General features: G+C 43.1%; 1 protein-coding gene across 1 annotated transcript in view; it reads right to left on the reverse strand.

Annotated features, from left to right (window-relative positions):
* Nucleotides 1–24,234, reverse strand: part of NEB (nebulin) — a 131,028-nt gene that overhangs the window by 73,668 nt on the left and 33,126 nt on the right. The window contains 31 exon segments of the mRNA XM_041124650.1: nt 255–458; nt 869–1,180; nt 1,745–1,852; nt 2,556–2,660; nt 3,420–3,623; nt 4,327–4,638; nt 5,588–5,695; nt 5,790–5,894; nt 6,253–6,456; nt 7,105–7,416; nt 8,616–8,723; nt 8,819–8,923; nt 9,282–9,485; nt 10,134–10,445; nt 11,645–11,752; nt 11,848–11,952; nt 12,311–12,514; nt 13,163–13,474; nt 14,674–14,781; nt 14,876–14,980; nt 15,339–15,542; nt 16,191–16,502; nt 16,871–16,978; nt 17,787–17,891; nt 18,371–18,574; nt 18,769–19,080; nt 19,894–20,001; nt 20,901–21,005; nt 21,488–21,694; nt 21,841–22,152; nt 23,667–23,774. Coding sequence (XP_040980584.1) covers nt 255–458; nt 869–1,180; nt 1,745–1,852; nt 2,556–2,660; nt 3,420–3,623; nt 4,327–4,638; nt 5,588–5,695; nt 5,790–5,894; nt 6,253–6,456; nt 7,105–7,416; nt 8,616–8,723; nt 8,819–8,923; nt 9,282–9,485; nt 10,134–10,445; nt 11,645–11,752; nt 11,848–11,952; nt 12,311–12,514; nt 13,163–13,474; nt 14,674–14,781; nt 14,876–14,980; nt 15,339–15,542; nt 16,191–16,502; nt 16,871–16,978; nt 17,787–17,891; nt 18,371–18,574; nt 18,769–19,080; nt 19,894–20,001; nt 20,901–21,005; nt 21,488–21,694; nt 21,841–22,152; nt 23,667–23,774 — 5,730 coding nt within the window.

A 24,234-nucleotide genomic window follows, 5' to 3' on the forward strand; every position in this document is an offset into this window, starting at 1 on the left:
AACCAAAGCATTATTAGTGCTCACTGCACAGACATGTCAAGGAAAAGATTAAAATGTACTATGTAGAACATCATGAGAAAGTTGAGTCTTCCATTACATGGCCTAATATTTTTCATTGAAATAAACAGAGCACACTACTTGAAAATACATCATCTCTGAACTTCAGCATTACCTGTGATCATTATATTTCTAGTCCTGTCTCCAGGGTTTAGGCCGAGACTGCTAACATGTTACCTAATCGAATCAATACTCACCTTATTCATTGTCTCTGCATTCTGCTTGGCTAAGACCATCTCTAGAGAATCAGTGACGCTAGTAAACTTGATTGTGTCCGGAGGCTGACGGTATAGTTTATCACTCAGGATCTCCCCTGCCTTCTTGGCTTTTTCAACCTCCAAGGAACCAAGTGGGACCCAACCAATGCCTCGCAACCATTCAAGGTCAGACTTGTAGCAGTTCTATTACCAAAAAAAATGCACAAGTTACTCTAATAATAATAACGCAATTTACACAGTGCATCTTTTCACAGTTAAGTAACTTCACTATCAACTTTTAATTCAAATAAATTCAAAGCCCTAGAGAATATCTTAGAAAAAATAACTGCATTTTATCTACATTAAGAGTGAAAACATTATCCAAGTTTCACAGAATGGCAAATGATAAATAGACCAAATTCTGGAATTTCAGAATTTAATTTAAATATCAATTAGTTAACCGATCCTATCGGAGATCTGAGTTTCAATTAGCCATGAAACTTAAAAATAACTCTTGCAAATTTAATTCTACTGCATTGGTATGTTATGGCCTGGTCCACATATGTAAAATATCAAATACATTCCTCACCAAAAATTAAATCAAAAGAGCTTACATCACTCTGTAGATCATAGGCTTTCTTAGCATGGATAACATCATTCTGGTCCGGCAGACAGATCCACTGATGCAGATAGTGGCGGTAATCAACATCGCTGACCAGCTCCTGACATTTCTTGGCCAACACGATTCCCAGCATGTCCACTGGGCTACTGAAGTGTGTCTTTGTCTTCTCAAAGGCTTTCTTGTACTCCCTGTCACTCTGGATCTTGGCTACGTGCATCGACCACATCATCTTTGGATCATCCTCTATGTTACGGGCCCCTATGTGGTGGCCAAGCTGCTTGCGATAGCCTTCTTTGTATTTGTACTGAAATATAAATCAAGATATCATATTTCTATATCACCTCTAAATATCAGGTACTCGTATTAAATATTTCTAATAATAAACTCTCAAAATTTCTCTATAACCTACAGTCAAAAAAAACCAAACTGTCAAAGCAATTCTGGGGCTAATAACATGGATTCTCACGTTAAATAGTTGAGATTTGAGTTAGAACCCTAAATAGAGGTTTTAAAGTAAGTTCTTCTGAAAGAACACTCTTCACTAGTATTAGTGAGAAATAATCCTCGACTTACTAAATATAATTAATCCTTATTAAATATAATAATATACATACTGTTAAGATTTAATTAAAGATACAGGTTTATGAGCTATAAAATTAACATGATAACAGCATTATATTGTCCTTATAACTTTTCAACATTTAATTTTTACAATTAAGTCTTTAAACACATATAATAATTTGCTTCCAAAAATTTATTATTTCAGATCACAGTTTAATTGGAATGCCTTTTACAGAATCCACCTGATAACTTTCAGGTTACAGAGATCAGATGTCACCACACAAAGGAAAAAAAAGTAGTTTCTTACATCGCTGGCAATTTCCCTGGATGCTTTGGCAGCTTGAATGGGGATAGCATCACTTCTCAAATCATAGCCTTTCTTTTTTGCTTCTTCCATGGCCTCTTTGTAGAGTTTCTAGGTGAAGAATTAACAATGGGATTCATGTAAGTAAGCTCCATATATTACATTCTATGCAAAACAAATGGCTTGTAAGTAGAGTAGATTTAAAAAATTGTGTTGAGATTTATTCTAACCCAGCTTTATCTAACTTTCTTAACTCAATGCCCCAGATCAGGAGCCGACAGAAATTCGTATCAAAGGAAGATCTTTGCTAAGTACATTAGCTAACGCTTTTTTTCTTTCAATACTTTAAATAACATAATATTGACTACAAATTTGGAGATAAACTATTCTTCTATACAAGTGGAGTAAAACTTACTTTTTAAAGCCACCTCTTACTCATGTCAATTTATCTGCCTAAACTAACATTGAACACTGGGATCACTGCTCTTCAGAACTGTGCTGGAAATTACCTTTTTGGTACTTCCAACGTTGGAATAATTTTCTGCCTTCCCAATGGTATGCACATTGGCAGAAATGACTCCTAAAAATTCACTGGAGACACTCAACTTCTCATGGAGTTTATTCTGAATAGCACTCACTGTTGTATGTACGCACTACTGTACAAATACGCAAACGAAGTTTTTAAAGTCACAATTTTGAGAATGAATATTGGGGGTTACTTAAACTGATGGTATCATCTATATAAGGTTTATCAGAATACTGATGATCCAGCCATGAAACAGACCAGTTACATTTGGAGAGCTAACACACTCACCACACTGTAGTTTTGCATGTTCTGTTTTGCCAGTGTGATTTCAGGTGTGTCAGGCATTATGTGGATTTGTGTCTTGTCTTTATCCCAGGCCTCAGTATATAAACGCTGAAAAAGAAATAACATATGTTAAAGGGGGGAAAAAAACAGGGACTACTTAGAGATCTAAAATGTAAGAAGAATTACAGATCTGTACCCCAAGTCTAAAAAATCCTTATTCCTTATATAGCAATGAGATTTTATATTCACTCCTCTAGATACTTAATGTTCAGATTAAGAACTGGTAACCTAGAAAGAATTGTGTTAAAAAAAAAAAGTTTAGAAAAAAGGCACAGAATGCTAATCAGACACACAGAGATCTAAACTCTAAAAACAAGGCGTGTTTGAAAGACGAAGTGGTTTTATTGACATAAATAGGATTGAGATCAGGGCCACATATTCAGACAAAGTCTTACATTTTAAGTACTACGCTGAATTGTTTAAAATACGGATGTTTCAAAGACTGCCCTAAAACAAGTTGTTTATTAATTACTAATTACTGGATAAACTTGATAAATTATTGGATTAGACAAATTGCTATATTAAAAATTAGATGAAAGTTATGTAACACATTAGTAGACACACTGTACAGTATGTGGAAAGCTTCACAATTAATAATTCCAATTTAACTGGGTAACTTGGAAGATACTATTAAAATAGCACTTGCTGAAAATAAGTTACCTGTTGATTACCAAGAATGTAACTTACACTCTTAAAGCCTCACTGTGCTGAAATCTCACACAACAACCACTCATGTCTATTTCTAGTCCTGTCTCCAGGGTTTAGGCCGAGACTGCTAACATGTTACCTAATCGAATCAATACTCACCTTATTCATTGTCTCTGCATTCTGCTTGGCTAAGACCATCTCTAGAGAATCAGTGACGCTAGTAAACTTGATTGTGTCCGGAGGCTGACGGTATAGTTTATCACTCAGGATCTCCCCTGCCTTCTTGGCTTTTTCAACCTCCAAGGAACCAAGTGGGACCCAACCAATGCCTCGCAACCATTCAAGGTCAGACTTGTAGCAGTTCTATTACAAAATACAAAGACAGTTCTTTCATTAATATTGCCAGTTAAACATTTCATATATACCATGCAACTAATGCTTACTTTCTGTAAGTTGCCTTCCTCCTAGTTCAATCTGCAAAACAATCTCTGTCGGCAACCCAGATTCAGACCCTGTATCTGTCTTCAAGGGATATCATTCACCCGACAACATGGTGGGGAATGGTCAAAGAGTAATGGGATTAAAACAAAATCCTGAAAGTCAGTATAAACTTTTCCTGTAACATTTGTTTACAACAAATAAATGATCACCCACTACGAATAGCAGGTCTTAATTTAAACCATTTTCTCCAAGACAGAACAAAGAAATTCTCTCCACTAAAGTCAGGCAACTAAACCAAAAAAAGTCATACTAGGCAATTTCCTCTTCATACGCAGTTACTCCAAATACAAAGGTATTAAGATTGTCTATTATGAAGGATTATATGCAGCTAATTCTACTGTTCGGCTAACTGATTAGCTGTATATAAACAACCTTCATAATATTCAACCTTCCTTACACACAGGTTCATTCACTCCTAAAAATCTTATGAACTTGCTTGGAATAGGTAAAAACACAATGTGAAAAAACACTATATGAGAGAGACAGTCTAAGAAGCTTCCATAGTTTATATTCCAAGGAAATTACATACATGTTAGAATTCCAATGCTTATCAGCAAGTACTCACATCACTTTGTAGATCATAGGCTTTCTTAGCATGGATAACATCATTCTGGTCCGGCAGACAGATCCACTGATGCAGATAGTGGCGGTAATCAACATCGCTGACCAGCTCCTGACATTTCTTGGCCAACACGATTCCCAGCATGTCCACTGGGCTACTGAAGTGTGTCTTTGTCTTCTCAAAGGCTTTCTTGTACTCCCTGTCACTCTGGATCTTGGCTACATGCATTGACCACATCATCTTTGGATCATCCTCTATGTTACGGGCTCCGATATGGTGACCAAGCTGCTTACGATAGCCTTCTTTATACTTGTACTATAGGCAAAAAAATGTTCAGCGAGTTTTAGTTTAGTTCTCTTTACGTCCATAGCAGCCCCTGCGGCACAACCTCCAGACAACTGAGCATCTGAAACCACAGAGACTTTAGAATAAGAAAATACTCAGCTGATGAACTGCAGCATACAGCTACAGAAGGATTCATATAACATTGTCTGCATGATACGACTTTCACATTTTTGAAGACACTCCCTGGCCTACGTATTAAGAACTACTACTCAGTACCTGAGAATAGAAAAAGTCACCAAAATACAGCAGCCATACAAAACGTCCAAAGTTCAATAAACATTCTCTACAAAAAGAATCAGTTAGTAACCTTCAAGCATGATAGCCAAATAAACTCCTATTCAAACAATTCAGGACATAAAAATTGTAGGAACATAGAGACAGACCTGGAACTGTAAATAGAGACACTAAACACATATATGTAATACATTTTTATATTAATGCCTAATAATAATAAAAATATTATTTAATTTTATACTGCCTTTATTTTTACACAAAACGTGTTTTGGGTTTTCTTTCCTAAGGTCCAGCTCAGCTGTGTAGCTGCAAAACCAGGGGACTGCAGACTGGCAGTACCGAGGGCAGCACGCCACCTCAAAAGTCTACTCCGTTGCACGAGGAGATGCTGCCACAAGCCCAGGAGGGACGCTGCTTTGGATTATGTCCGTCACTCAGCTCCCACAGTTACTCTCTCCACACCATCTACGCAGACCCTCGCAACGCTGCACACCCATAACATGCAGGGACATCTACAGGCAGACCCCCCAGAACCAAAACATTTACGGACTAGCTGAATGGTAATGACAGGTAAGATCTGCGTTGCCTCCATTCGGCTGAGGTTGCAAACCCTGGGCCTCCCCTGAAAGAAAGCACCTGCAAACTGTCCGGTAGCGCATGCTGCCAAGGCCTCCTGTGTACTTACATCACTTGCAATGTCTCTGGAAGCTTTAGCAGACTTGATAGGAATGGCATCTGCTCGCATGTCGTAGCCCTTTTTCTTCTCTTCCTCCATCGCAAGCTTGTACAGTTTCTGAAAGAAAAACAAGCATTCCCCTCAAGCAATGCTCCTTCTCCGGCCACAGCAGTGTCCAGGACAGACACTTAACCCCAGCTCAAACACCTACCTCACTGAAGTTCACTTTGTTCTGCTGGGCCAGCAAAATACCAGGTGTATCCGGCATAATGTGAACGCTGGTTTTATCCTTCTCCCAGGCTGACGTGTACGCGCGCTGAAAAAATGAGTACAACGTGAAATAAGATCACGCAAGCACAAGGCGACAAACCCAAAGAGCAAACTAGCTCAATGAACTGAAGCAAGGGGCCTCTACTTTGCACGGACTCAGGAACGCCTTTTCTTCTCCCAAAACTTTCTAACGCTCCACCCTTTTCTTGTCTGCACTGCGCCCAATTACTGCTCCAACCACGCAAAACAGAATTTGATCTAAAACAAGGAACACAAATCCCTCATGCAAGGGGGGGGATGCAATACCCCCCTTGCAAAACCCAGGCCCTGGAAGGAGAGAGCCCAACGTCCTGGGAAAGGAAGGCGCTCGTTTCCTTCATGTTGCAAACACAAGGAAATCTCACTTGGTTCATAATTTCAGAGTTGTGCTTTGCCAGAACCATAGGCATCGAGTCAGGAATGCTCGTGAATTTGATGGTGTCCGGGTGTTGCCGATACTTCTTGTCACTCAGGATGAGGCTCGCCCTCTTGTTCTTCTCATCGTCCAGCGAACCACTGGGGGACCAGCCAATGCCCCTCAGCCACAGAAGGTCGGACTTGTACACATTCTGAAGGACAGGCAAGGACACAAAGCAGCTCAGCAACCTCCTCACTCCATGCAACCGCTACTCCTACCTAGGGAAGCTCTGCCTACCAAAACACATTCCTCCGCGTCAACCCACCAGTCACCACCACAGGGACCCCCATTAAACTCGCCTCCCCGTGCCTACAGCAGCACAAGCAGGTGCCAAGCAATCCACAAACCTTCCCCCTACATCTTCTTACTCTCCCCAGGGAAGACCTGCCCCATTTGGCAGGCTCCAGCTGGCAGTGGCACAGGAGGAGCCTTATACCTCATCACCTAACGCTCTTCATACTATTCACCACTGCACACGTGGCTTGCCTTTGCCCACCCTCGGTCCTCCAAAAGAAAATATTTGGCTCCGTTGCCCTTCCCCTGCCATACAGAACTCCAGCCACCTGCAAAATGCTCAAGGCAAGACAGGACTCCTCTGTGACCATAAACTAGGACCCCACACAAACTTCATCTCTGACTCTTCATGACACCAACTCTCAGCAAGATAGTACAGCACCACACAGTCTCAGTCTCACAGAATCAGACTACGTTTATGCTCCCCACCTGGACCTTCTCCAGCAAAGGAACAGAATGCAGGAGAGACTTCTCGTTTTCACACAGCCAGTAAAAAACAACTTACATCACTCTGAAGGTCGTACACTTTCCTGGCTTGTACAACATCGTTCTGGTCCGGCAGACAGGTCCACCGATGCAGAAGATGCTTGTAATCAATGTCGCTGACCAGCTCCTGACATTTCTTGGCCAGCACGATTCCCAGCATGTCCACTGGGCTACTGAAGTGTGTCTTTGTCTTCTCAAAGGCTTTCTTGTACTCCCTGTCACTCTGGATCTTGGCTACGTGCATCGACCACATCATCTTTGGATCATCCTCTATATTTCGGGCTCCAATATGGTGACCGAGCTGCTTGCGATAGCCTTCTTTATACTTGTACTGCAGGGTTAAAGAAGCTCAGTAAGTTTCAGGCCAGCTGTCCTCCCTTCTGATGCTATCCTGCAGCAGTGCCTGTGAGCAAGTGCTTTGCTTATGGAGCCTGGCAAGATCACCACGTGGAGAGGCGTCTAAGTGCAGCACATCCCCACTGTGTCCTACACTTCCATCCCACCCCGCACCTACACCGGGCCACAGGAGGCACACGGAGGCCCAGACGGCAACTCCAAACAAGCTAGCTCACGAACCAGGAGCAATGCATGCCAGCAGACAGGGTCTCCACACAACCTAAGCAGCCCCACTGAGAGGCCAGCTCAGCAGCTGGGAGGCAAAACTCAGGGAAAACCACAGGACTGCTCCAGCGGGCAACCTGGGCCTCATCCTGCACAGCCCTGCCTGCACTCACCCACACAGCCCACAGCAGCTGACACTCTCCACTGCACCAGGCTCTCCTGCACAGTGCTCAGCAGTCTTTTCTCCCAGCCCAGTGTGTGCCCTCAGCTGCAGGCCTATACTCACTAAGCTTGGAAAGTGACAAGGGGCAACACGACACTTTTTCCCCCTCCTCTTACTGAAATGTCAAGCAAGACTGAGGAGAGATTGAACTCACCTCCTCTACAGTAAGGGAACAAACCTGAGCTACAGAACCTCATATGAGACAGTAAATTGAGCTCCTGCAGAGCTGAGCCCTGAAAAGATACTCTGGGGCACAGTAATGACGGGCCTGCAGTGACCCCCATCCAGACAGAAACGGTTAATGCCCCAGTCATAACAAAAAACTTGGTCTGGGTTTTCTTTCCTAAGGTCCAGCTCAGCTGTGTAGCTGCAAAACCAGGGGGCTGCAGACTGGCAGTACCAAGGGCAGCACGCCACCTCAAAAGTCTACTCCGTTGCACGAGGAGATGCTGCCACAAGCCCAGGAGGGACGCTGCTTTGGATTATGTCCGTCACTCAGCTCCCACAGTTACTCTCTCCACACCATCTACGCAGACCCTCGCAACGCTGCACACCCATAACATGCAGGGACATCTACAGGCAGACCCCCCAGAACCAAAACATTTACGGACTAGCTGAATGGTAATGACAGGTAAGATCTGCGTTGCCTCCATTCGGCTGAGGTTGCAAACCCTGGGCCTCCCCTGAAAGAAAGCACCTGCAAACTGTCCGGTAGCGCATGCTGCCAAGGCCTCCTGTGTACTTACATCACTTGCAATGTCTCTGGAAGCTTTAGCAGACTTGATAGGAATGGCATCTGCTCGCATGTCGTAGCCCTTTTTCTTCTCTTCCTCCATCGCAAGCTTGTACAGTTTCTGAAAGAAAAACAAGCATTCCCCCTCAAGCAATGCTCCTTCTCCGGCCACAGCAGTGTCCAGGACAGACACTTAACCCCAGCTCAAACACCTACCTCACTGAAGTTCACTTTGTTCTGCTGGGCCAGCAAAATACCAGGTGTATCCGGCATAATGTGAACGCTGGTTTTATCCTTCTCCCAGGCTGACGTGTACGCGCGCTGAAAAAATGAGTAAAACGTGAAATAAGATCACGCAAGCACAAGGCGACAAACCCAAAGAGCAAACTAGCTCAATGAACTGAAGCAAGGGGCCTCTACTTTGCACGGACTCAGGAACGCCTTTTCTTCTCCCAAAACTTTCTAACGCTCCACCCTTTTCTTGTCTGCACTGCGCCCAATTACTGCTCCAACCACGCAAAACAGAATTTGATCTAAAACAAGGAACACAAATCCCTCATGCAAGGGGGGGGATGCAATACCCCCCTTGCAAAACCCAGGCCCTGGAAGGAGAGAGCCCAACGTCCTGGGAAAGGAAGGCGCTCGTTTCCTTCATGTTGCAAACACAAGGAAATCTCACTTGGTTCATAATTTCAGAGTTGTGCTTTGCCAGAACCATAGGCATCGAGTCAGGAATGCTCGTGAATTTGATGGTGTCCGGGTGTTGCCGATACTTCTTGTCACTCAGGATGAGGCTCGCCCTCTTGTTCTTCTCATCGTCCAGCGAACCACTGGGGGACCAGCCAATGCCCCTCAGCCACAGAAGGTCGGACTTGTACACATTCTGAAGGACAGGCAAGGACACAAAGCAGCTCAGCAACCTCCTCACTCCATGCAACCGCTACTCCTACCTAGGGAAGCTCTGCCTACCAAAACACATTCCTCCGCGTCAACCCACCAGTCACCACCACAGGGACCCCCATTAAACTCGCCTCCCCGTGCCTACAGCAGCACAAGCAGGTGCCAAGCAATCCACAAACCTTCCCCCTACATCTTCTTACTCTCCCCAGGGAAGACCTGCCCCATTTGGCAGGCTCCAGCTGGCAGTGGCACAGGAGGAGCCTTATACCTCATCACCTAACGCTCTTCATACTATTCACCACTGCACACGTGGCTTGCCTTTGCCCACCCTCGGTCCTCCAAAAGAAAATATTTGGCTCCGTTGCCCTTCCCCTGCCATACAGAACTCCAGCCACCTGCAAAATGCTCAAGGCAAGACAGGACTCTTCTGTGACCATAAACTAGGACCCCACACAAACTTCATCTCTGACTCTTCATGACACCAACTCTCAGCAAGATAGTACAGCACCACACAGTCTCAGTCTCACAGAATCAGACTACGTTTATGCTCCCCACCTGGACCTTCTCCAGCAAAGGAACAGAATGCAGGAGAGACTTCTCGTTTTCACACAGCCAGTAAAAAACAACTTACATCACTCTGAAGGTCGTACACTTTCCTGGCTTGTACAACATCGTTCTGGTCCGGCAGACAGGTCCACCGATGCAGAAGATGCTTGTAATCAATGTCGCTGACCAGCTCCTGACATTTCTTGGCCAGCACGATTCCCAGCATGTCCACTGGGCTACTGAAGTGTGTCTTTGTCTTCTCAAAGGCTTTCTTGTACTCCCTGTCACTCTGGATCTTGGCTACGTGCATCGACCACATCATCTTTGGATCATCCTCTATATTTCGGGCTCCAATATGGTGACCGAGCTGCTTGCGATAGCCTTCTTTATACTTGTACTGCAGGGTTAAAGAAGCTCAGTAAGTTTCAGGCCAGCTGTCCTCCCTTCTGATGCTATCCTGCAGCAGTGCCTGTGAGCAAGTGCTTTGCTTATGGAGCCTGGCAAGATCACCACGTGGAGAGGCGTCTAAGTGCAGCACATCCCCACTGTGTCCTACACTTCCATCCCACCCCGCACCTACACCGGGCCACAGGAGGCACACGGAGGCCCAGACGGCAACTCCAAACAAGCTAGCTCACGAACCAGGAGCAATGCATGCCAGCAGACAGGGTCTCCACACAACCTAAGCAGCCCCACTGAGAGGCCAGCTCAGCAGCTGGGAGGCAAAACTCAGGGAAAACCACAGGACTGCTCCAGCGGGCAACCTGGGCCTCATCCTGCACAGCCCTGCCTGCACTCACCCACACAGCCCACAGCAGCTGACACTCTCCACTGCACCAGGCTCTCCTGCACAGTGCTCAGCAGTCTTTTCTCCCAGCCCAGTGTGTGCCCTCAGCTGCAGGCCTATACTCACTAAGCTTGGAAAGTGACAAGGGGCAACACGACACTTTTTCCCCCTCCTCTTACTGAAATGTCAAGCAAGACTGAGGAGAGATTGAACTCACCTCCTCTACAGTAAGGGAACAAACCTGAGCTACAGAACCTCATATGAGACAGTAAATTGAGCTCCTGCAGAGCTGAGCCCTGAAAAGATACTCTGGGGCACAGTAATGACGGGCCTGCAGTGACCCCCGTCCAGACAGAAACGGTTAATGCCCCGGTCATAACAAAAAACTTGGTCTGGGTTTTCTTTCCTAAGGTCCAGCTCAGCTGTGTAGCTGCAAAACCAGGGGACTGCAGACTGGCAGTACCGAGGGCAGCACGCCACCTCAAAAGTCTACTCCGTTGCACGAGGAGATGCTGCCACAAGCCCAGGAGGGACGCTGCTTTGGATTATGTCCGTCACTCAGCTCCCACAGTTACTCTCTCCACACCATCTACGCAGACCCTCGCAACGCTGCACACCCATAACATGCAGGGACATCTACAGGCAGACCCCCCAGAACCAAAACATTTACGGACTAGCTGAATGGTAATGACAGGTAAGATCTGCGTTGCCTCCATTCGGCTGAGGTTGCAAACCCTGGGCCTCCCCTGAAAGAAAGCACCTGCAAACTGTCCGGTAGCGCATGCTGCCAAGGCCTCCTGTGTACTTACATCACTTGCAATGTCTCTGGAAGCTTTAGCAGACTTGATAGGAATGGCATCTGCTCGCATGTCGTAGCCCTTTTTCTTCTCTTCCTCCATCGCAAGCTTGTACAGTTTCTGAAAGAAAAACAAGCATTCCCCCTCAAGCAATGCTCCTTCTCCGGCCACAGCAGTGTCCAGGACAGACACTTAACCCCAGCTCAAACACCTACCTCACTGAAGTTCACTTTGTTCTGCTGGGCCAGCAAAATACCAGGTGTATCCGGCATAATGTGAACGCTGGTTTTATCCTTCTCCCAGGCTGACGTGTACGCGCGCTGAAAAAATGAGTACAACGTGAAATAAGATCACGCAAGCACAAGGCGACAAACCCAAAGAGCAAACTAGCTCAATGAACTGAAGCAAGGGGCCTCTACTTTGCACGGACTCAGGAACGCCTTTTCTTCTCCCAAAACTTTCTAACGCTCCACCCTTTTCTTGTCTGCACTGCGCCCAATTACTGCTCCAACCACGCAAAACAGAATTTGATCTAAAACAAGGAACACAAATCCCTCATGCAAGGGGGGGGATGCAATACCCCCCTTGCAAAACCCAGGCCCTGGAAGGAGAGAGCCCAACGTCCTGGGAAAGGAAGGCGCTCGTTTCCTTCATGTTGCAAACACAAGGAAATCTCACTTGGTTCATAATTTCAGAGTTGTGCTTTGCCAGAACCATAGGCATCGAGTCAGGAATGCTCGTGAATTTGATGGTGTCCGGGTGTTGCCGATACTTCTTGTCACTCAGGATGAGGCTCGCCCTCTTGTTCTTCTCATCGTCCAGCGAACCACTGGGGGACCAGCCAATGCCCCTCAGCCACAGAAGGTCGGACTTGTACACATTCTGAAGGACAGGCAAGGACACAAAGCAGCTCAGCAACCTCCTCACTCCATGCAACCGCTACTCCTACCTAGGGAAGCTCTGCCTACCAAAACACATTCCTCCGCGTCAACCCACCAGTCACCACCACAGGGACCCCCATTAAACTCGCCTCCCCGTGCCTACAGCAGCACAAGCAGGTGCCAAGCAATCCACAAACCTTCCCCCTACATCTTCTTACTCTCCCCAGGGAAGACCTGCCCCATTTGGCAGGCTCCAGCTGGCAGTGGCACAGGAGGAGCCTTATACCTCATCACCTAACGCTCTTCATACTATTCACCACTGCACACGTGGCTTGCCTTTGCCCACCCTCGGTCCTCCAAAAGAAAATATTTGGCTCCGTTGCCCTTCCCCTGCCATACAGAACTCCAGCCACCTGCAAAATGCTCAAGGCAAGACAGGACTCTTCTGTGACCATAAACTAGGACCCCACACAAACTTCATCTCTGACTCTTCATGACACCAACTCTCAGCAAGATAGTACAGCACCACACAGTCTCAGTCTCACAGAATCAGACTACGTTTATGCTCCCCACCTGGACCTTCTCCAGCAAAGGAACAGAATGCAGGAGAGACTTCTCGTTTTCACACAGCCAGTAAAAAACAACTTACATCACTCTGAAGGTCGTACACTTTCCTGGCTTGTACAACATCGTTCTGGTCCGGCAGACAGGTCCACCGATGCAGAAGATGCTTGTAATCAATGTCGCTGACCAGCTCCTGACATTTCTTGGCCAGCACGATTCCCAGCATGTCCACTGGGCTACTGAAGTGTGTCTTTGTCTTCTCAAAGGCTTTCTTGTACTCCCTGTCACTCTGGATCTTGGCTACGTGCATCGACCACATCATCTTTGGATCATCCTCTATATTTCGGGCTCCAATATGGTGACCGAGCTGCTTGCGATAGCCTTCTTTATACTTGTACTGCAGGGTTAAAGAAGCTCAGTAAGTTTCAGGCCAGCTGTCCTCCCTTCTGATGCTATCCTGCAGCAGTGCCTGTGAGCAAGTGCTTTGCTTATGGAGCCTGGCAAGATCACCACGTGGAGAGGCGTCTAAGTGCAGCACATCCCCACTGTGTCCTACACTTCCATCCCACCCCGCACCTACACCGGGCCACAGGAGGCACACGGAGGCCCAGACGGCAACTCCAAACAAGCTAGCTCACGAACCAGGAGCAATGCATGCCAGCAGACAGGGTCTCCACACAACCTAAGCAGCCCCACTGAGAGGCCAGCTCAGCAGCTGGGAGGCAAAACTCAGGGAAAACCACAGGACTGCTCCAGCGGGCAACCTGGGCCTCATCCTGCACAGCCCTGCCTGCACTCACCCACACAGCCCACAGCAGCTGACACTCTCCACTGCACCAGGCTCTCCTGCACAGTGCTCAGCAGTCTTTTCTCCCAGCCCAGTGTGTGCCCTCAGCTGCAGGCCTATACTCACTAAGCTTGGAAAGTGACAAGGGGCAACACGACACTTTTTCCCCCTCCTCTTACTGAAATGTCAAGCAAGACTGAGGAGAGATTGAACTCACCTCCTCTACAGTAAGGGAACAAACCTGAGCTACAGAACCTCATATGAGACAGTAAATTGAGCTCCTGCAGAGCTGAGCCCTGAAAAGATACTCTGGGGCACAGTAATGACGGGCCTGCAGTGACCCCCGTCCAGACAGAAACGGTTAATGCCCCGGTCATAACAAAAAACTTGGTCTGGGTTTTCTTTCCTAAGGTCCAGCTCAGCTGTGTAGCTGCAAAACCAGGGGACTGCAGACTGGCAGTACCGAGGGCAGCACGCCACCTCAAAAGTCTACTCCGTTGCACGAGGAGATGCTGCCACAAGCCCAGGAGGGACGCTGCTTTGGATTATGTCCGTCACTCAGCTCCCACAGTTACTCTCTCCACACCATCTACGCAGACCCTCGCAACGCTGCACACCCATAACATGCAGGGACATCTACAGGCAGACCCCCCAGAACCAAAACATTTACGGACTAGCTGAATGGTAATGACAGGTAAGATCTGCGTTGCCTCCATTCGGCTGAGGTTGCAAACCCTGGGCCTCCCCTGAAAGAAAGCACCTGCAAACTGTCCGGTAGCGCATGCTGCCAAGGCCTCCTGTGTACTTACATCACTTGCAATGTCTCTGGAAGCTTTAGCAGACTTGATAGGAATGGCATCTGCTCGCATGTCGTAGCCCTTTTTCTTCTCTTCCTCCATCGCAAGCTTGTACAGTTTCTGAAAGAAAAACAAGCATTCCCCTCAAGCAATGCTCCTTCTCCGGCCACAGCAGTGTCCAGGACAGACACTTAACCCCAGCTCAAACACCTACCTCACTGAAGTTCACTTTGTTCTGCTGGGCCAGCAAAATACCAGGTGTATCCGGCATAATGTGAACGCTGGTTTTATCCTTCTCCCAGGCTGACGTGTACGCGCGCTGAAAAAATGAGTAAAACGTGAAATAAGATCACGCAAGCACAAGGCGACAAACCCAAAGAGCAAACTAGCTCAATGAACTGAAGCAAGGGGCCTCTACTTTGCACGGACTCAGGAACGCCTTTTCTTCTCCCAAAACTTTCTAACGCTCCACCCTTTTCTTGTCTGCACTGCGCCCAATTACTGCTCCAACCACGCAAAACAGAATTTGATCTAAAACAAGGAACACAAATCCCTCATGCAAGGGGGGGGATGCAATACCCCCCTTGCAAAACCCAGGCCCTGGAAGGAGAGAGCCCAACGTCCTGGGAAAGGAAGGCGCTCGTTTCCTTCATGTTGCAAACACAAGGAAATCTCACTTGGTTCATAATTTCAGAGTTGTGCTTTGCCAGAACCATAGGCATCGAGTCAGGAATGCTCGTGAATTTGATGGTGTCCGGGTGTTGCCGATACTTCTTGTCACTCAGGATGAGGCTCGCCCTCTTGTTCTTCTCATCGTCCAGCGAACCACTGGGGGACCAGCCAATGCCCCTCAGCCACAGAAGGTCGGACTTGTACACATTCTGAAGGACAGGCAAGGACACAAAGCAGCTCAGCAACCTCCTCACTCCATGCAACCGCTACTCCTACCTAGGGAAGCTCTGCCTACCAAAACACATTCCTCCGCGTCAACCCACCAGTCACCACCACAGGGACCCCCATTAAACTCGCCTCCCCGTGCCTACAGCAGCACAAGCAGGTGCCAAGCAATCCACAAACCTTCCCCCTACATCTTCTTACTCTCCCCAGGAAAGACCTGCCCCATTTGGCAGGCTCCAGCTGGCAGTGGCACAGGAGGAGCCTTATACCTCATCACCTAACGCTCTTCATACTATTCACCACTGCACACGTGGCTTGCCTTTGCCCACCCTCGGTCCTCCAAAAGAAAATATTTGGCTCCGTTGCCCTTCCCCTGCCATACAGAACTCCAGCCACCTGCAAAATGCTCAAGGCAAGACAGGACTCCTCTGTGACCATAAACTAGGACCCCACACAAACTTCATCTCTGACTCTTCATGACACCAACTCTCAGCAAGATAGTACAGCACCACACAGTCTCAGTCTCACAGAATCAGACTACGTTTATGCTCCCCACCTGGACCTTCTCCAGCAAAGGAACAGAATGCAGGAGAGACTTCTCGTTTTCACACAGCCAGTAAAAAACAACTTACATCACTCTGAAGGTCGTACACTTTCCTGGCTTGTACAACATCGTTCTGGTCCGGCAGACAGGTCCACCGATGCAGAAGATGCTTGTAATCAATGTCGCTGACCAGCTCCTGACATTTCTTGGCCAGCACGATTCCCAGCATGTCCACTGGGCTACTGAAGTGTGTCTTTGTCTTCTCAAAGGCTTTCTTGTACTCCCTGTCACTCTGGATCTTGGCTACGTGCATCGACCACATCATCTTTGGATCATCCTCTACGTTACGGGCTCCTATGTGGTGGCCAAGCTGCTTTCGGTACCCGGTTTTGTATTGGTACTAATTGAATGCAGAGACAATAATTATCATCTCTTTTCACGCTGTAATTTAAATTTCTCTTTTGTTAATACAGTGGTTAATATTTTTGCATCTAATATATTTTAATTTTTTGCATATTTTTCCAATATTTTTAATGTTTTTATTGCAAGTCCAGAAGATATTAACTGATTATATACTATCTCGTTTTAAATTGTTTTAAGTAATTTAATTAACTTTACATCATTAAGAATTACGCAACCTCTGGGGAGGGCAGCAATATAAGACTGTTAAAATTTTAGACCTCTCCTCCTTTTATATAAAAAACATCTTTATCCAAAAGTGTCTACCAGCTCTATGCCTCGCTATTATTTTCACTCTGTAAGACTTACTTCACTAGCTATGTCTCTGGATGCCTTTGCTGACTTGATCGGTATAGCATCAGGAGGAAGATCATAGCCTTTCCTCTTCAGCTCTTCATATCCTAACTTGTAATGTTTCTGTTGGAGAAGGATTCAAAGTATTTATCACAAATAATCTCTCCAGAGTTTTTCAATACTACAGCTTTCCTCCCCTGACTCTTGAAAATAAAGCATGAGATTCCAAACACAGTTTCATTCATCAAATTAAATTCCATAGCTTGCTCTTAATAATGCGTATTTTGTTACTGATGATATAAAATACTTAAAAATTACTATCTGTATGTTTCTGATTAACTCATTCGAGATCAATATTTTCTTTTAGTTAACATAGTAATCTGAATGATTCATAGTGTCTTCTACAGAGGTGAATAATAAAACCCCATTATTCTCTACACCCAATTTCAATTGCAATTATTTTTGTCTTCTTGAGTTCTTACAACAGAGCTGCTAACATTTCTTTACCTTTGCATGTAGTCTATATTTGTTCCATTATAACCAGGAATTTGATGTAAATTACACAATGCTAAGTAATTCTACAGAGGCAAATCAATATAATCAGACATTTTAACAATAACGACAGACTTACTAAAAAGTAGTGAACACATATGTACAATGTTAATATGATCAGTAGGGATGAAAGAGAAAACTGCTAACTTGCGTTGAATATTTTCTTGGTATTTTTTATATTCTCGCAACTCCGATTCCTAAAATAAAATTCTATTTTAGCAGTTCCACTTGGGCTTCCCAGTGCATAACAATTTTCACAGGAAAAGATCACAGGTGTGCTTACAGCTGTTAGAATTGCAGAATTACTCTACTTTTTAAACTGAAGGCACGATGGGTAATTCTAAATTCCATAAAAGAAACATTGTGGAGACACACTTACATCACTTGTGTTAAGTAAGTTTGATTTAGCCAGCAAAATTTCAGGAGTATCAGGCATGATGTGAACCTGAGTCTTGTCCTTGTCCCAAGCCTCTCTATACAGTATCTGAAAAGAGACACAAACAAAAATACCTTGTCTGATAAAAGGCTTACATGCATAGCAGTAAATTCAGTTTACCTTTTCTCTACAATAGCAAAGCAAAGATATACTATGCAAGCATGAGCAATGTAAACAACACAAGGTATTAAAATCAAATAATACAATGACTTCTTACTGAAATACCACCTCTTTTTCTTCTTACATCTACGAAATGTCAAGGAAACAGCATTATGACAATACATTTACATACTATATAGTAAGTGTCTCATTTATAGTTATTACTGAATAAGTTATACAGCGCTAGAGACCTTAATCTTCTGAACAAGTCCTAGCAGTTATTTACAACTGAGCAGTAAGGCACTAATTGTAAACATCTGATATTTGTATATTTTAAGCACATGTTCTGATATGGAGATCTTTTTAACAAATGTATACTGATGCATTCATTTATTGAATCACTTGTTCTGTCTCTAGAGGCAACTTACATCACTTCTATTTTTGGCATTAGATTTTGCTAAAGTGATATCCATGGCATCTGGGATACTTGTGAACTTAATAGTATCTGGGTGCTGCCGGTACTTCTTTTCACTCAGTATTTCAGAAGCTTTCTTGTTCTTTTCAGATTCCAAAGATCCTAAAGGACTCCATCCAAGCCCTCTGAGCCATTGCAGATCTGACTTATATACATTCTGTTCAGGAAAAAAATAAAAACCATAGAATATTATTTCCCTGTTCATTTATTAAACCATATTAAAAGATTAACTGGTATTTTAGATTCAATCTGATCTATACTGGCATCAAAAGAGAGTTATTAAAGATACTTTTTAATAAGCAGTAAATATCTTACAAAAAAATAAATTAATTAAATCCAGAGGGAGCTTACATCACTCTGTAGTTCGTAGACCGTCTTTGCCTGGGTGACATCAATCTGGTCTGGCAGACAAGTCCAGCGGTGCAGCACATGTTTGTAGTCTATATCACTAACCAATTCCTGACATTTCTTAGCCAGAAGAAAGCCTAACATATCCACGGGCATATTAAACTTTGTCTTCCACTTTTCAAAATCTTTCTTGTACTCTCTCTCACTCTGCATCTTAGCTACTTGCATAGACCACAACATCTTAGGATCATCCTGTAAGCTGCGGAATCCAATGTGATGTCCCTGCTGCTTGCGGTAACCTTCTTTGTACTTGTACTAAAATTATAAAGATTGCATTATTGAAATTACAGTAAGAAACAGACAATGGTAAAACATATAAGCAAAATATCAATATACTCTCTCAGTTCAATGTTTCTCATTACCAATGAAATGAGCAACTTGTTATGGCATGTCCTGTAAAGTTTTAGTAGCCCCTTAATTAATGTGCATTACTTGATGTCAGTGAATGCTCTCCCTGGGAATGAACAGAGTCCCTGGAGAGGAAGAGTGCATGGCTAGAAGAATGGTCTTCTGTGCCATCTGATTCATATAGTCATACTGTTCAGAACTAAATGCTGACACACTGAAATATTTTGATTAATAAAATAATCAGAAATGAAAAAAGCAGATGCTTAAGCATTGGAATCATTTCCTAATGATTAATAAAATCTCTTCCATAAATGCAGGAGTTGTATTCATACCAAGTGATGATAACAGCAATACATGTGTCATCACTATTTCAGAGTTGTAAATAGGATTTCTCAGTATAGGCACTGGGATCAGCTAATTGGACCAAATTTGCTGCTGCTCTGAAAATGCAACATCCAAAAGAGCAGACAACTCCTAAATTTGTATGACTAGCCACTTCATGGATGGACCACAATCTCTGGAATTGTCAAGATGCCAGAGCCACCCTTTTTAAATTGTTTTCGTCACTGACAAGAACAGATCAGGAAAGAGTTTTGTCAGCAATTTTGTTTTTTACTCCAAGCCACACCTTAGGAGAGAGGTGTATCTCAATCTAGGGCGACTCTGTAGGTTATAGCAACTTGATAAAGTGTATGTCATTGAATTAGAAATGTTGCTTACATCACTTGCAATGTCCCTTGAAGCTTTGGCAGCTTTCACTGAAATGGCTTCAGGTGTGAGGTCATAGCCTTTCTTTATCATTTCCTGCCAGCCAAGCTTGTATAGTTTCTAAAATTGAAAATAATATTAATTAAAAAGTCTTAGTAATATGTAAGTCACCTTCTGTTTAGATATGCTAATGATCCATATTACCAAATTCTGGTCACCTCACAGGCTTCAGTTACGAGGGAAGGGCTACTAGAACAGGAACTGAGAAATGGGAAACTGTTAAGCAAGGAACGCAGGTCTTCCAAGTCTTAGGCTAGTGACTAAATAGTTTTTCATTACTGCGGCAGCTTCCTACAATATCTTATCTTGGGGATTTGAAACATATATATATTTCAAATTCCCCAGATATCTGGGATAACTGAAAACTCTTCAATTGGCTTAATAAAACTTATTAATTAATAAGGCAGTAATGTAGCCATTTAATAGTCAATTCCGTTTGTGCACAGTTGATTTTACGTACCAGCACTTGCAAGTCAAAGATTTGCCTCTGAGCAATCATGCAAAGCAATATTTTACACTGGCACAATTGCCACTTTCTCATATTTGAAAGCTGACAGAAAAGTTAGAATCACTCCATGCATTTCTTTTCCCATATGTTAAGTTAAAAATATACACAATGAACTTTTAATTTTATAGTAAAGAATTTTTAACATGTTTGATTTCTATGGTAAGCATAGAGTATGTATGGACTATGCACATCCAGATTTCAAAAATAGTATTTATATTTTCCATACACTATAAGGTAATTCAGGCTGTTACTTTGCTAGCCTGAAAATGGCACTTATTGCCACTCTGAAAATATCACTCATGTAAAAATTCTAGCCTCTGTTCTAAATCCCCCATTCTGTTTCTTCTAACTTACACAAATTCATTACTTATTTTGAAATGGGAGGCACCTTTCAATTTGAAGAAAGTAGGTATTAATTTAAAATGTAATAGGAAGCATTAAAAAACTCTACCTGACTGTAGTTCGCCTTGTTCTGTTTTGCCTGTAGAATATCTGGTGTATCTGGCATCACATGAACCTGAATTTTATCCTTCTCCCAAGCCTGAGTATATGCATGCTATTGAAAAAAGTAACATCAGATGTGTTAATATAAATGACAAAGGATGGCTCTTTTGGGGTTTTCACCTTTCCATTTGCACCCTTTGGATATGGATGTGTAAAAAGATTAAGGTGCTGACTTAGATTTATTTTATTATGTAATGACCTAATCCAGAATCAGCTGAATTAGGACACAGTCTTGCTTCTAATGAAGTCCAACTATCAAGATTTTCAGGGCCAGTAATTTCTATACAAGAATGAGAAGAACAGAGGTTGGAGAGGTAGCAATGAGAAAAATGAGAAAAGATTTCTTTAACCAATGCCATTTATCAGTAACTGAGTGTTTCATTAAGAAAAAAAATGAAAAAGATGAAACTGTAAGTGACACTTGTTTTTCCCAGGGAAACACTGCAACATAAAGGTGGTGACAGAGACTTATAGACTGTTTATTGAAATGGATTATATGCGAATGTCTGCCTAATTTTCCCCATAAATACTCACTTTGTTCATCATATTTGCATTCTGCTTTGCAAGGACCATGTCCATGGCATCATTCTGTTTTGTAAAGGGAAACATGCTGGGATGCTGGCGATATTTCCGATCACTTGCAATTTCTGTGGCTTTCTTAGATTTCTCCACATCCAGAGAACCAGCAGGACTCCAACCGATACCTTTGAACCACTCATTGTAATCCTGCTTGTACTCATTCTGCCAAACAGAACACAACAGGAAATTTTACAATTTACAAACGGCTCACACAAAATAATTCTGTTGTTTCCAAAACACAGACATAATGAAAAAAACAGGGAAAAAAAGTCACAGCTGTGAATGACACAAAGAAAACAGAAACTTACATCACTTTGTATCTGATTCATGTTTCTGTACAGTTCTAAACTCATTGCATCTGGTAGAAGCATATATTGGTGAATCAGTCGTTTGTAGTTAGTATTGGTTACACGATCTTGTGCCTCCTTAGCTGCCACGATGCTGAGTGTATCAGAAGGCGTTTGGTAATGTGTCTTGCTCATCTCGTAAGCCTTCTTATATTCACGATCAGACTGCATCTTAGCCACTTGCATATAATGGACAAGTTTGGGATCATCCTGAAGGCTGCGGAAGCCTACAAGTTTTCCCTTGTCTTGTTCATAACCTAATTTGTATTTATACTGTAAAGAGAACAGAGACAGAGACTTTAGTTCTACTTCATTTGTTTAATAGAAATATCTATATTGTAGGGAAAAAACCCACAAAACTTAGATTAAAATAAGGTTTTTACATTGTTAAGAAAACACCACAAAACATATAGAGGTGGTGGCTTTGTCCACTTACTCTCAGGGTGCACTCTAAAGCAAAACAGATGTCTAGCATCCCTTTTAAAAGCAGTACATTTAAAATACTTTCTTAATAAATGAAATTTCCTTACAATAGTTTATTCTGGTCCTGCATAAGGTTCAATGTAACCTGGCATTCAGTTGCTCTCTAATCTCATTATAAATAACACAATGAAAATATGAAACATACTGACAGAAAGCAAAAGGCAAAGGAACACAAAAGATCTCATTTGCTGAAGACAGGTCTTTGGAAAAAGTGCACCTTTCATTCCTTTCACACTATAGTTTAAAGATACCCATATTAGCTCTAAAATGAGTTATTACAAACACTATAACCAAGGTACATTAACCCACACAGTTCTCTGTTACTATTGCTATCCTGCTTCCAATATTTGTTTTGGGTAACTATTTTTGTGGTACTCTGCACCATACTCAGAATACTTGAGTTCATATTGAAAGACTTAACCATAAAACCAAACACTTAATCATCACTTCCATTAGGTTCACTTGTACAAATGATTTAAAAATTCAAGACACTTCCCAAGATCTTTTGCACTTTTTTTGTTTAATAAAACCAATGGTTCAAATTCTTAACCCCTTCCTCAACCTCTAATCAACCCTGGACAATGAACTACACAGACCAAGTATCAATTCCCCCTTTCCTTCACTGCTTACTGCTTGAAGAGAACTCAGAATGGAAGTATCTTCCTCTCAAACTTAGAGCAGTGGCAGAGCAAACTGCCTTTGCAGTGGCTGCAACATCCCCTATGTTGTCAAAAAAAAATGGTGGGTTAAATAACATGTCCTCAGGCCCTAACTTCACCCCTTTCTTAGGCTGGATTTGCCCCTGCCACAGCAAATCCCTCATCACTGATACACAAAAGGATTTCAGAATGGTCCTGATTTCAGAAGCTTGTATTCTCTGTATGAAGAAATTTAATAGGACTTTCACCAAAGCAATAAAGATAATTGTACTACAGCAGTAAAAATAATTTAAGTCTGTATCTGTTCTTTTCAAATATTTCTAAGAATGACCTCTGAAAATTCTGTCTGAACTACAAATATACAACATACATTTATAAAGTATCCAAGCACCATCACACTGAGGAATGAACTGCCTTTTTTTTTTTTCCTAAGAGTCCCTCATATATCTCCTTACCTTTCTAACAAAGAAATTGGTCTTTAACCCTCCTAGAAAACGTATTAGAATATTTATCAAATATGTCGGAATTATTTACAAGCAAGATAATAAGGAGCCTTCATATATTTGGCATATAAAACTGAATTGTGTCAAGAAAGGAATGTTTTACAATATCTGAAATGGATCATCTTTTCTTTCAAAAACTTACATCACTAGCAATATCCCTAGAAGCTTTGGCAGCTTTAATAGGGATAGCATCAGCTCTGAGATCATACCCTTTCTTCCTAGATTCTTCAAATGAAAGTCTGTACATTTTCTGTGAAAAGAAAGAAGAGAAACATCCTTTAAAAAAGCAAAACACAGCACACTCACTTAAATAAAAGTCTATTAATTTTACATGATAACTTGAAACACAGACTACTCATATGTTTAGCATTCCTTGAACAGTTGTTTAAGGCACTCAGGGACACAAAGAGATGAGTATTCCTTCAAAATTAACACCAATCCTAGCATTCATACCTCAATGCAGCTGGACTGCACTATAATCAGTAACAATAACCTATAACAAAAGAGCAAGAAATTGCATTTGTTTCCCACATGCACAAGTATTGGTGAAAAGTTACATCTATAAGGATGTCAGCCTTTTAAAAAATTAGATAAATATTTCTATTTCTGTGCACATTAAAGATGTGCACAATTACAAACAATACTTTATTTAGCATATGCAGATTTAACAACTGGCTACTGAAAAACTGTCTATAATATCACCTGTTACT

Source organism: Aquila chrysaetos, chromosome 6, assembly GCF_900496995.4.
Source record: "Aquila chrysaetos chrysaetos chromosome 6, bAquChr1.4, whole genome shotgun sequence".
In the NCBI taxonomy this organism is placed as follows: Eukaryota; Metazoa; Chordata; class Aves; order Accipitriformes; family Accipitridae; genus Aquila; species Aquila chrysaetos.